Source organism: Tubulanus polymorphus, chromosome 3 (genome assembly GCF_964204645.1).
Source record: "Tubulanus polymorphus chromosome 3, tnTubPoly1.2, whole genome shotgun sequence".
In the NCBI taxonomy this organism is placed as follows: Eukaryota; Metazoa; Nemertea; class Palaeonemertea; order Tubulaniformes; family Tubulanidae; genus Tubulanus; species Tubulanus polymorphus.
This window is the reverse complement of record NC_134027.1, coordinates 12,076,439-12,090,343: the sequence shown is the minus strand read 5'-3', so window position 1 is coordinate 12,090,343 and position 13,905 is coordinate 12,076,439. Positions and strand designations below refer to the sequence as shown.

The following is a 13,905-nucleotide window of genomic DNA, read 5'->3' as shown; positions in this document are numbered from 1 at the left end:
CAATTACAAAATCGTAGCTGCTGACATGTTCTATGATTGTCGTGAGTTTCAAGGTCATTGGATTCTGTATATGGTCACCAGGGGGCGTTGAATATTGAAATTGTTAGATTGTTGAGCATTTGAAACCACTTCCCAAGTGGGCATGGTGTCCCTGGACCCCTAGTTTAATAGATAATAAACGTATCGATTTGGAGTGTGGAACCACTTTTCAATGCGCTAACAGGGCCACTACTGTGGCAAGTGATGATCCACTAGGTGTTGATAGTAATAATTCAATGCTTTAATTTCCTCTACATTTTAATTCAAGTCAAATCGACTTTTCTTGAGTGAATCGATTAGATGAAAATCATACCGGAAACTGATAGCGCCTAAGGCAGGCCTTGGGTTTCAAACTCTCCACTGACCTATCAGGTTTACAAATTTTTCTATTCAGGAATAGGAAATCAGTATGGTATAGCCTTGATAAAACATCCCTTAAAATGCGTGCAAATCGCCGTTAAAATGAGATTATTCTACACGCAGTAGCAGCTTTGTTGCCTGCTTGATCCAGGCGCGATCAAACGTGAGGGCATACTAGACACGCCTAAATCCCGTGTTAAAAATCGCGACTACATAAGAATTGTGTTATCTGATTGGCCAGATACGTACATATCACATATTAAAATGCGCAAAACCGTGAACGCATCTTTCCGCAGAACACGGTTAACACGGTTAAGTTGCGATTTTTGCAGCGAGAGGCACGCATAAGGCGCGAACCTTTTGTTAGCTTTGTGGATGCACTAAAATACTTAGTCGCGTTTTAGTCGCGGCTAGATGGGAGGTTTTATCTAGGCTGTACCATATTCTGGTTGAAATGAATGCGCCAAATTAGAATTCCGGAATTGATTTAGACAAATTGAAACTTGCATTAGATAAAGACTTCAAATGAATTTTCACTACCTACTGAGTAGTGTATTTTTATGCCGTCTGGTCTGTGGCACTGGTACATAACACTATTTATGTCTCCCAGATGGAGGTAGACATCTTATTTTACACAGTGTGCATCTTCTGCCACCCCCTTGAGCACGATACAAAGCCTGCAATTCTTGATGGATTTTTCCATGAAACTTAGTGTGAGGATTAAGGCAGGTGAGATATCTAATCCTATTTTAATCCTCTAGTGCCTCAGCCCTAAAAATGTATAATATTTCTTAATGACCTATGTTTTCTGCATCCTCTTATTGCATACAACACAAATTCAGTATCAGTTTCAAAAAAAAATTGAGAAAAAAATTTTCTTCATATTTCAATGGACATCAGGGTATAGAGCCCAGGTTATAAAGTTACAATTTATGACTACAATACCCTGACGCCATCTATCGTGAAAACTTTGTACTAAGTCAACTTCTGTGAACATCAGGCTTTCCAGGCAATTATTTTGGATACTTTCATAGCTTGCACAGGCACCTATGATTGGAAATATGTTTGTCCTCGTGCTTGGACAGGAGGCACTAAAGGGTTTTAATAGGATTATAACCCAACGATTTGTACAAAGTAAATTTGTTACCTGTCCTCAGTTTCTTTCCCAAAACCTTTACTGTTTGCTTACCCCAGGGAGACATACATGGCATTGCCACATTCTGGTCAATATTTTGTATCTATTTCAGTTTTGAAGATGCTACGTTATCTCTACATGTTGCGTCTGCCCTGAAAACACGACCAATTGTTAATTTCCCCGTAATTAACGATGTCTCTATGGAAACAATTTCACTCAAGTTTCCCACTCTTCCCGGCAATGTCAACTACCCAGAATCATTATCGATTATTCAATTGAATGTGTGTGATTCACCAAGCTATGATTCACTGAGGTCGTGCATGAATCTACGTTGGGAGAAGCGTGTCTATGATATAAATCCTGATCAGGGATTATTAGATGATCTCGCTCATTGTGAAGGTGTTATATCGTTGAATCCGAATCGATTTGTCATCCAAATTCCAGTCGAATCCTGGCAAGGTTTACTCAATTCAGTAAAAGCTGGCGACACTGACGCGATCGGTACAGAAATCAGCCTGCTCCGCTCGGAAGTCAGAGATTTACCCGGATGTCATCGATTCGCGCCGGATGTGGTCGTGGATGTTGATAACAATGCGACGAAACGACAATATTACTGCCAGTTCGAAATGTCGTTACAGCCGGGTCAAGTTACCCTTGTTCAAATATCAGCACACCTTGTCAATGGAATATTAATGCCGAGAGTTCAACTTCTTTATTTAACTCCCAGATTAAGTTTATGCATTGAACACATGTCTGAACCATTGAGATGCTTCATGCGTTGCCCTGCCGCTGTCTCTAACCCCGGTCAAACTGTCAAAATATCGAATATACAGGAATATATCGATATGTGGCTCCCCCTGCTGGAGATGGAAGGTATTTATCGAAGCATTCACGTGGGAGCACCATCTATAACGATTCATCATGTATTGATAAAGCATGCAGCAGTCAACTCGACAGCAGAGAACGGCATCAAATACACTGGTTAGTAACAATTAAAACTAACAGTTTGTTGCGATTGTAACTTAAGATTTTTTATTTTTTCTATGTTCAGGGATCTTTGCGATTAATCAAGAATTTTGCGCTGAAAGAAATATAAGTTTTTCACAGTTAAACCATTTCTGTATTAAATATCCCGGTAAGTTGAGCAAGTCTCCTGCATCCCCTTAGCCTGGACCCACCAGCAGCTACTCATTCTACATTTTATGAGCAGCACACTTTCAAAAATCTATTGTCGAGACACTGGTTCTAGGCTGAAGGCGTGGTCCCAGACCATCCAGACTTTACAGGTCGGCTTGTTCTAGGTTGCATTGATAGTTTTGTTGTTTGCTGAAGGTTTGGAAGTTGATTCTGGTAATGGAGATCTAGCATGCGTCATTGATCCAAAGTCTGAAGGAATGACGACCTTTGTAACCCATGCGATTTCAACAGAAATCCTAAAAACCGACACAGAGTTTATGATATCATTAGATTTTATTGACAATGAGTGCGGTCTACCACCACAGTTACTGCAACCCGATTCCAACGTGACCTGCACTATCGAGATGTTTGCAGTTGACCATTCTGACAGAATGATTCAACAATTCATCAGAGAACTTCCTGATGCATCAGACTTCGTTAGAAATATTGCTCTTGGACAAAAACAATCAGGAAAAGGTGAATATTTCACTTAATCTATAATTCTACTGACTTAGTACCAATCATACTCAATATTATTATATTAATTCAGGGGCTTCAGAACCTGACTTTTATCAAAATGTTCTCAAAATTGAATTTGTTCTTACATTCGTTTCAATTGAACCACTATTTTTTGATATCAATCTCATTAATTTATAGGGCTACATGTAGAAATAACAGGTAGTGTCAGGTCCAGGGGTATTGAGAGTGTATAGATTTAGTGGTTCCTAATATAATCAACATGAATGTATAATGTATTGTATTTTGCTTTAGTGGAGAAGTTAAGTTGTGCACAGATAAATGTTCCAGGATTATCCATTCTGAATCAGAGCCAAGCTAAAGCGTACCGTGCTGGTATGCAGCACCCGTTTACTGTAATTCAAGGACCTGCTGGCTCTGGTAGGTAACTACTGGGTATAGAGTTTGCTCCAGTAAAGGCTCGATCCGAAATTTAAGGTTCAACGTGTTTAACTGTTGTAGGTAAAACGGAGACAGCGGTACGGATTATAATAGGATTCGTATTGAACAATCGATCATCTGCCTCACAGCGTAAACCAAAAGTCGTATGTTGCTGTCCTACTGAATCTTCTGCTGATTGTCTATCAGGTATGCTACATGAAATTACGCAGGGCACCACGAGTGTATCTCCTGGAAAACAGGGAAAATACAGGCAACAAATTTTTCTCAGGGAAAACAGGGAATTTTGAAAAAATTGGATAAGATTCTGGAAAACGCTGGGTAATTATGTTTATGTTGCGTGCAAATTTTCCCCTGCAAATTTCTCCATGCCTGTCATCGGAGCTTTAAAATTTCTATTGCATATGGTATATAAGTTATAATTCCTATAGAAATATTTGTTGAAAGTCGGAATATTCATTAGTTTAATACATAGGGTCGGTCTTTATACGGTCTGTCAATATGACAACTCTAAGTCATTGCTACTGTTGTTCATCAGAACACGTGAAAAGTTCTGCTTTTACTGTCATAAACTAGGGAAAATTGTGGTCACCACTCGACACCATTCAACATGAACATGTTGATTGTAATAACATGAACATGTTGAGTGTCATTACACGTGTGTAATAAATGCTTGTATTGTATATTTGTAGATGTATTGAAAATGGTAAACCTCAGCAGTGTTGATCGCCTTCCTCTCAATATAACACGTGTTTACAGTCAGTCTCATGAAGAGTTTCTATTCTGTTTATCTGATTCTACGTTACCTCCGTCTACCCAATATTCTAATCATCTTAAGGTTTGTTAATTATTCTATCTTGTCTCCTACCTCTCGATTGTTTTCAGTATGTTGATCTTTATAGAATGGCTCTGAGAGTAACTTTCTGTTAGCTCTTGGTGGCACAAATTGTAACCAATGGATATGCACAACTGATATTTTATCATTAGGAGGGAAAGAGGTATAGGAATCGATATGGCGCGTTTGTCCATCAGCTATAAGCCGTTTGGAAGTGCTGGGAGAAAATGTGCAAAACTTCACTGAATTTTTCCCCATTCTACTAATTGATGCTTGACCTTGTTTCCTGACATCATGGAAAGCCCTTTAGAAGGGCATCACTTGGAAATCCCTCTAGAAGGGCTTTCCCAATGACATCATTATCAAAAACTGTGCTACCATGTACTGGTGACTCATAGGGAAAACCCATTACCATGTATATCATCAAAGTTGAACATGCTTACTACACAGTTTACGATGATTTCATCTTTATCAGCTGATTATACGTCATGGCAAATCCATGAACAAATCGATTTTTGTGCTCAAAACTAAAATGTAGTCAGTTAATCCTACTAGACCCATGGTCCTTTATTTTTCTTTAAATTGGAATCTTTAAACTATAATCTGAAAGCACATACTTCAATTGCTGTAAAACTATAATGGGTAAGGCGATCACAGTTAATAATTATTATTGCAGGAGCTGATCTAGGAAAATGGGAAGGCAGGGATCCTGAAGAAATGACTAGGAATTTTTCAGATAATGCCCCCTAAATTTGCCCCTGCTATTGGGTTCAGTTTCCCTTTTCTGCTGGTTAAAACGCATTCAGTGTTTCGTTGTTTGTAATTTTAGGTTGAAGACAGACACAAAGATATTGCAGTTCATCACAAGATCAGAGGACATAACAAGTCAGTTAAACACCAGGGCTCAGAGAGACAGCGTCTGGTGGAAGATATGGAAAAAGAGATTATCAATTGTGAGATTTTATTGTGTACTTGTCGCACATTCATGAGAAATATGATTCAAACCGCTCTAAACAACTGTCGGATTACTCAGGTATGCTATTCATAATCTTGGTTGAAAATGAACTTGCACACATGGAAAGTACATCAAGAGAATTTTTATGGGCAAAGATTCATGGCTTTCAGACTTTTGGAAGATACACAATTTTTTGCTATTAACAAAAACCTTACCAGTAGTTGGAAAGATATGGTATGATTTAGTGATAGGCCTATGAGAACATTTGAAATAAAAAAGAGGCCTGAATCAATGCTCAAGAACTTCCATACTTCCTGCAATAGGAATCGACCATAATGCTTGATCATCTTAGATATTTTCTATTTATAAAAAAACGATTACCGTGTAGTTTTTTCTCAATTCATACTTGAAATGAGCTTTGTTTGTTTTTTCTGTAGCTGGTAATTGATGACAGTAATATGATTAGTGAGCCGGAGACGGTGTCCGTTATATCAGCGTCCAAGTGTCAGCAGGTTATTCTCCTCGGTGATTCGCTACAACTGCAGCCGATTGTTATCAGTAATGAAGCTCGATTACTCGGTCTCCACAAATCTTTATTCTCCCGATACGAAAATAAAGCAATGCGTTTAGAATCGCAATATAGAATGGTAAGTAGAAACTGGCCGGCCTAAGCACGCTTAATGCGTGAAAAAAGAATGGTCTGGCAAAATAGGGGCGGATCCAGCCTCGCTATTCGACCATGTGACACGTTCAATAACGGCAGATAGGAGATTCAGGGCTGCCAACCATCATCCTCCCCTGGCAGAGATTCAAACCTGATGTCATTGAGACTCGCCATGGTACGAAAATGCTACTCTGGCCCATGCGCACGGGTACACGTACAGCTTAGATCATTTCATTATTAGCCGATCAGAAATCTTATTTCAACCCGGGTTGTAGCATTTATTGTTCTTCCGTGACATTTGCCTCAGCAATTATACAACAAGCAATCTGATTGGTGCCGCGACTTTTTGTGCGGCAATCCTGCACATGTACCTGCGCACCCGGTCCAGTATGGCAGTGTTTCGTGCCTTGGCTGAGTCTAGCGATGCCATCAGGTTCAAATCCCTGCCAGAAGATGATGCTAAACTGTAATTTCATTGTAATTTCATACGGCCGTGGCCTATTGTGTAGGCTATTAGGGTCACTTTCAATTTAGTGCAGTCTTGATTAAATTCTAATCGGCTATGAAATCATTGACTCAGTAGTACAATTTAACAGTAGTGAAATGCCCAGCAGCAATTCATCTTATAGTTAATTAGCCGGTGTCATTTGTCATTTTTATGGGGGTAAAAATCCCCAAGGTATAAATCCCCTAGGTAAATATCCCCTGGGTAAAAATCCCCACTTTTCAAGATTTTCAAGAACATTTCAAAGCAAGATTTTTCTCCAATCTTATTTATTTGCAATGTAACTGAAATATGTTTGAACTGTGAAATGAAATCTTTCGTTGCAATAAATTCTTAAATAAACTCTAAGAATGAAATTAATTGTCAGAATTGATAAGAATAATAAACTTTTTATTTGTATTATCTTAAAGTTCGAACTGGAATTTTTTTTAAACTGCGAACTCTTGTTAACTTGTGGTGTATTTGAGCTGTACTATTCCTTGAATTATTAAGAGAAATAATGAACTTTTAATTTGAAATATTTTAAATTCAAGCTAGTGTAATATATATATGAAATGTGCGATGAACCCTTTCATTAAGCTGCAATAACTTTAAATACTAATTTAGTTCTAATGAACCGTTAATTTGTAGTATGTTTTAATTCAAATAGTATATACTATAGTTTGTTTATTCGTGTTATCCTTATGGTTGGTGTTCCACGGTAGAAATATGAATAAATTGGATATATGTATCAATGATATGAATTAATTAATTGACCTAAAGATTGTATCTACTTATAATCCATTCAAAAGGAGGGGATTTTTACTTACTTTGAAGAATTGGGGATTTTTACCGAGGGGATTTTTACCGCTAACCGGTAACACCACCACGCACACATGATTCTAAATCTTTGAAATTACGTGTAGGCCTAGAATGAAACCTATAAATTATGAATTATCATTGTGATAGGATTAAGATTAAATATGATTATTATAAAATACATTGAAATGCAATGAACTATATTGAAAGAAATGCTAACAAACACAATCTTTTTTACTGTCAACATTTTTCTCAGGCTGGCAGCTCTGGAGATTGAGGAAGAAATATGCAGACCGGCATTGGAGAGGTCTGTTTTAAATGCATGCTATGCATTGAACCGCATTCAGAGCTGCCAACTGTCCCTGAATTTCGGTGTTTTGTTATCATTTGGTCCCGAGAATTACTGATAGATTATAAGATAAAAACCCACTAATTACAGATTAAAAGAATTTAAAAACAAGAATTTATTTATTCAATCTAAAATATATATAAGACACGACGTTTCGATCTCACCCTAGAGATCATCGTGACGATTTATCTAATTATCCATTCACCACGTTGGAGTGTGGTTATCGTTCTATACTGGTAGATTTTTTCGATTTGTACAGAAAATGTGAAGCATTGCCGATTGGTTCACCCTTGATTACTGATTACAATATAATTACAAAGAAATATTCCTGAAAAAAGTTAAGCTTGTTACTACTAGTGCTTTTCAGAGGTTGGCAATCCTGCGCATTCTGTGGCTCAGGAAGAATTCAGACTTTTACAATTCTCTGCGCTTACTCTAATCCCTGCTGTTTATATCAGCTGTTAATGAGTTCAAGAAGCTGTTAACTTAATGATTATCAGTATATTGTTACTAATTTTGTCACGAGGAATACTGATTTGATTTGTTCGACGAGTATAGAAATGTGAAAGATATAACTGAGGATCTTAATGTTGACTGATTAATTGGAACATTTTCACATATTTGCAAATGTTTCGAAGGAAACAAATTTTAACTATTCACTCACTGATAGCGCTTTTTATAGGCTGGCCACCCGGGCAGAGAAAATTTTGATTTTGTCATGTGACAATTTGTGGAAAAAGTTATGAATTCATCTCGTTATTTATTTTTAGCACGAAGGTTTAGCTAAACTACCATCTAAATTGTGGTATGAGAACTCACTAAAATGTGGAATGGAATCCAAACAGAGGAAGGGATCATCGATTCAAATTTGGCCTGCGGGTGATAAAAATCCGATCCTTTTCGCTCACGTCTACGGTAAAGAGAAATCCATTTTGCTTCCAACGGCAGATGAAGGAATGAGGAAATCATATTTAAACCAGTTGGAAGTTGATTACGCTGTAAGTTCATTGGAAATCATGAAATCAATTCTTAGAGATTAGAGCACTTTGCAAGTTGCATCGTACATCCAGCAGTTTGAAAATCATTCCATGTAGCTTTTATGTATTTCATGTATTCATTTATTTTTTTAATGGGGCATTCTGAAGGTACTTACGCACCAATGAGGAGGTGATCAGAGAGTGACCATTTTCCCTTGGTGCATTTTTGAGTAGACAGGATGGACACACACATTTTGAAAATCAGTTAAATCTTGCACTTGTTGCTTTGTTACTGTAACTGAGATTATTTCATTTTAGGTTTCTGTCGGAATTGAATTGAGTTCAAAGCAGAGTGTTTCTGCTGAAAACTTTGCCATTTTAACACCGTATGAAGCGCAGTGTGTTGAATTGACCAAGGTGTGGGGAAAAAAAAGTAATGCAGAAATTCAAATTAAAACAATCAACGATAGTCAAGGTATTGATCACTTCTGATTGTTACAATTTCTAGCAGCCAGTTTTATTGAATGCAGGCCTGTGTTTAGGGGTCGTGCCCCCTCATTGACGGAATTTCCGCTCTGTAGAGGCCTTAAGAAAATTTTAGCATCGCTTTAAAACATTTGACTAATTGGTGTTACTTTTTGGCATGTGCACCATACAAAAAGTCCACTTTCGTGAAAATCGAACCCCTCAGAGACTGGTTGGGTATTGGCCAGGAATTTGTACATGAATTTCACCCCTGAACCACCCACTAGTATCGATAAGAACTAAATGAACAAAATATCTCGCATGAAATAGATGGCCCAAAACTTGGTATAGTAATCTGATCTCAGTTAATAATCAGTTACATAAGGTATATACTATAGTAACCATGCAATTTTAATTGTCACCTAATTTAATCCCATGGTTTAATTTTCAGGGCATGAATGGAACTATGTGATTCTATCGACAGTTCGCACATGCCCTCTGAGCATAATCGAGAAACACCCAACTGCAACTTGGAAAAATCTACATCTCGGATGTTTACACGATCCTAGCTTGGTCAACGTTGCTCTCACCAGAGCTAAAAAGGGTTTGATTATTCTTGGTGAGTTATTATTTGAAAACTCTTTCATAGTCTACCATATTATCAACTGCAGATTCAGTTAATGATTGATTTGAGGTATTCTATTCTTAGGGAATCAGTATCTACTGAACTGTTGTGAACCGTGGAGTAAACTCCTTACAAGTTACCGTGAAATGAGAGCTGTATTGAAGGCGGAAGATTTTTTAAGTCGAATTCAAAATTCTGTGTAAATATCTTTGTTCATGTTCTTCCTAAATGATTACTATTGTTGTGAATTAAAAAGTACAGATATTTAGGTACGCGATTTCTGCTATTACTGGAAAATTCCAGAAAAAAAATATTTTATTTAAAATGACTTAAATACTCTGCAATTTCCTTTTTTTGGAGAATATTTTGTTGTTGGGGTATATCAGAATTCCGGGGGAAAAAATAACCAGAAATTTCTGTAAAAAAAATAATTTTTGGGTTGGATAATAGGATTTCCTGGATCCAGTCTCGGTTAAGCTTGACCCTTGAGTTAGAATATTTGATTTTCAATGATTTTACCCAAGATAAACTTGAGGGTTAAGAGGTTTAGGGTTTAGAGGGTTAGTGTTTAAGGATAAGAGTTTATAGGGTCTAGAGGTTTAGGATCAGAGATAAGGGGGTTTTTGGTCTAGGGTCAATAGGGTTAGAGTAGGGGTCTATAGACGATTATTGGATCATGAGGGAGTTAGGGTTTAAGGGTTTATGATGCACGCAGTAAAATTGAACCTGCTGTAATTCTGACCAGTTGAAATAGAGCAATTTCATTTAGTCTTAGCATGAGACTTGACATGTACTCATTGAGTCATCTGTAATTATGTATACTGGTACATGTATGATAAGTAATATCGGTATTAGATTGAAATCCAGATTGAATCCAGAGACTTGTTGTAATTACGTTCATCTACAGCGTTCTGACTTTGGTGTTGTGCGGGGAGGACTGTCTTCCTTGATTATAAGAGGCCGTCCTGTGGTCCAGAGGTATTCTTCATTCCAGGTTCGGTATTGTCTCATTTGTTTTCCGAGCTATATTCATATAGTTCATATGAATACCGGTATATGCTGTAAATATTGAATACTGTGTAATGTAAAAACTGCTGATTTGTAAATGCCAGGGTTATAATAATCCTATTACCCCTTTCACTGCTTCAGAGGCTGAACTGTGGCGTTGTGGGGTCCCCAGGTCAAAAATTAGAGCAATTTGAATTTCAAAAAACCATTTATTTTTGATTTGGCCTTATTTATTTTGACGTTTCCTTTATGGAAATAGCTGGAAATATTATGGAACATTCCGCCCACCATCAGAATGTGACAGCATAGTACATGCTATGACCTGGCACCACTAACCACTAACCAACTGGTGTAAGCATCGCCGTCTTTCTGGAAAAATCAGAACTAAGTTGTCTCGTGTGCATACATAGAATTATATTGATGTGCGATGACTACAGCTGTCAATTTCACGATGAGGGCAGCTCGTCAATACGTAGTGAAAGGGTTTATGGTCGTTTACAAATGATCATAATAAATGCTTCCATCCACTGCTGTATCTGATCCTGCTGATATTGCTGACATATAAGGCCAAAAAAAATTTATACCTTGTTTCTGGCCGGGTGGCTGAAAATTAGCTCTTGGATTGCAAAAAGTGAAGTAAAAACTGTTCACGCTGGTGTCGGCGTATCTTCCTCCCGTTCTTTTTTTTCATTGTATTGGGGTTTGAGTTTGAGTACAAGAGGTAATCAACCACGTTGAGCAGTGACGAGTAAACAATTGTTGTGTCGGATGAATTCGTTTGACAAAATATGTTGAATATGGTGTTGTGTGTGAATTTGGACACAGACACCCTAGACCTGTCTGCCTTGGCCCTTCGTGTCAATCTACCAAGATATTCAAGGCGTGTTAAAAACTGTAAAAGATGTTTTGACAATGTTTTCATTCAGTGGGAGTGCACATGTAGCAAAAAACAAAGAAGGGTTGCTTCTAAATATTTTTATTGAAAATAAAAATGCTGCCTGCCTGGTCAATATTTCCAAAAATTCAAATCTTGGTCATTTTGAAAATGAGAAAGATGGTATCATTTTTTGGCCTAAAGACAGATAGCTTACATTTATTTGTAGAAAGATTTTCTTTAAGCACACTCCACTCAAGTCGGATCCGATTGACTCGAATAACCGTTTAACTCTGTATCACTCTCAAGTCTGACAAATTTGCACGGTTTCCAAAAGTCCGACTTGAGCTGAGTCTTCTGTATTTTCATTTATACTGCGTTGACATTATACCTGTCTCTACTTAGTAATTGTAATGATTCATCTTCTATTAAAGGTTTTTCATGTATATCATGTACGAAATATGTTGCCTCTCAATGTTCTATAAGAACTAGTGTCTCTGCTGGTCACATGGGAAACTCAATTAAAGATTCACTTCAATCTTTGACTGACCTGGGACTATTGCATTCAATTTTCATCTGCCTGTCCGCCCATATTTTGTAATTATAGCCCATGACATGCATATTTTGTAACTACAGTTGTATAATCAATTGGAATTCTAGCTCCGAGATATGTTCTATGATTTTGGTGAGTTTCAAGCTCCTCACCAACTTCATCAAGTGGGCATGGTGGCCTTCCCTCCACACATAGTTCGTCTGTGGCCAGCAGAGACACAGGTTACCATGAAACTTGCCAATTGAATGCAAGTTTTTTTTGCCCTAGTTCTGAGGAGCTACTGTCAAGAGTCTAGACAGAGTTTGAACCCTATGGTTTCGAAGGTAATTTGAGGATCATATTGGGATATATTATCGTACATCGATACTGCGATTTGAGACAACAAATTTGAAAATTTGAAGAGCATTTATCTTCCTTTCCTTTAAACCTTCATATGCTCCAACTACAGGTTACCTATAGAGGAGGGTAGATATCACCACATTGAACGGAATGAAAGAAAGTGTAATATGGGAGTGGTCGGTGACGAATTTCATTTTCTTTTAGTGTGCCCATTTTCGCAAAGTTTAAGAAAATTTAAATGCATCCCTAAATATTTCTGGTCCCTCATGAAGGTTTACTCCAAAATCTTTTCAATTTATCTGCGTCACACCTTCTAGATTTGGCGATATATAAAGAAAGGTTAGCAGTTATTTTATTAATGTAATGTAATGTATGTTCTGCTCTGTGGAATGAGCTAGTTGTGGAGCAATAAACTTAAACTTAAACTTACATATGACACAACTGACTAAAACAAAACAATTTGTCACGTGACAGATGCCCTCAAGAATATTTGCTTGATACCACATCTCAGTTGCTGTCGATATTCGCGCTATGGACCTAGCAACCGGCGTGAGCCACGAAGTTACTGGTTTTTACTAGATTTTCGATGTGCGTGTACGATGTACTCGATCACCAGCAACAAGTTGTCTCCAGTCGCTTTGTCGATGTACGCTTAGCTTTAATGTATTTGTGCCAGTCATCAGATTCGAATTCCGACAACAAACAATTTTTTTTTCATTTCAATAAATCATTTTTATTCGCATATCTTCAGGCACAAAACCCGGATTGTCGCTGCCTTGCAGCTATATTTTCTCTTTCTTGTTCAGTTGTTATTATATATTCTTTCTTTTCTAGGGCTGCTTTCTTCTATAAGCTAATTGTTGCTTCAAACCAGTCCTTCATTAAAAATATCATTACCAATTTAAAAAGGCCTACTGTTTTTCATCAATTTTGCAAAAATTCCGTATAATCAAATAAACAATATCCTATCATTAAGATACAATAAAACATTGATATGATAAGTGAACCCAACATTGATTATGATTAGCTAGATTTTATTTCTAACGTTTCGAGGTTCTAACTATACCTCATCAACAGAGAAACGAAAAAGTCTTTCAACTTGTTCATGGTTGAAACCTCAAAACGTTCAAAAATAAATCTATCTTATCGTCATCAATAATGTGGGTTCACTTATCAACTTTGAATAACTGTGATCGTATCAGTTTGCAAGTCAAAACAATGAGATTAAGTAGATATGAAAAGATAAACGCACTTCAAAAATGTCATTCTAAAAAGGTAAGTTTATCGTAAGGGCGAAAAGGGCTTTGGGTTCAAGTTCAAGGGTACAAGGTCT

At 37.3% G+C, this 13,905-nt stretch overlaps 1 protein-coding gene across 1 annotated transcript in view; it reads left to right on the top strand.

Annotated features, from left to right (window-relative positions):
* LOC141902853 (3'-5' exoribonuclease HELZ2-like) overlaps positions 1-13,420 on the top strand; it is a 70,406-nt gene extending 56,986 nt beyond the window's left edge. Inside the window, exons 20-31 of the mRNA XM_074790773.1 lie at positions 1,647-2,515; positions 2,586-2,669; positions 2,867-3,187; positions 3,482-3,607; positions 3,689-3,814; positions 4,318-4,463; positions 5,290-5,493; positions 5,853-6,062; positions 8,502-8,729; positions 9,027-9,183; positions 9,625-9,792; positions 9,883-13,420. Coding sequence (XP_074646874.1) covers positions 1,647-2,515; positions 2,586-2,669; positions 2,867-3,187; positions 3,482-3,607; positions 3,689-3,814; positions 4,318-4,463; positions 5,290-5,493; positions 5,853-6,062; positions 8,502-8,729; positions 9,027-9,183; positions 9,625-9,792; positions 9,883-10,001 — 2,758 coding nt within the window. The 3' untranslated portion in view covers positions 10,002-13,420. The remainder of the gene's footprint in view (positions 1-1,646; positions 2,516-2,585; positions 2,670-2,866; positions 3,188-3,481; positions 3,608-3,688; positions 3,815-4,317; positions 4,464-5,289; positions 5,494-5,852; positions 6,063-8,501; positions 8,730-9,026; positions 9,184-9,624; positions 9,793-9,882) is intronic.
* The last annotated feature ends 485 nt before the right edge of the window (positions 13,421-13,905 follow it).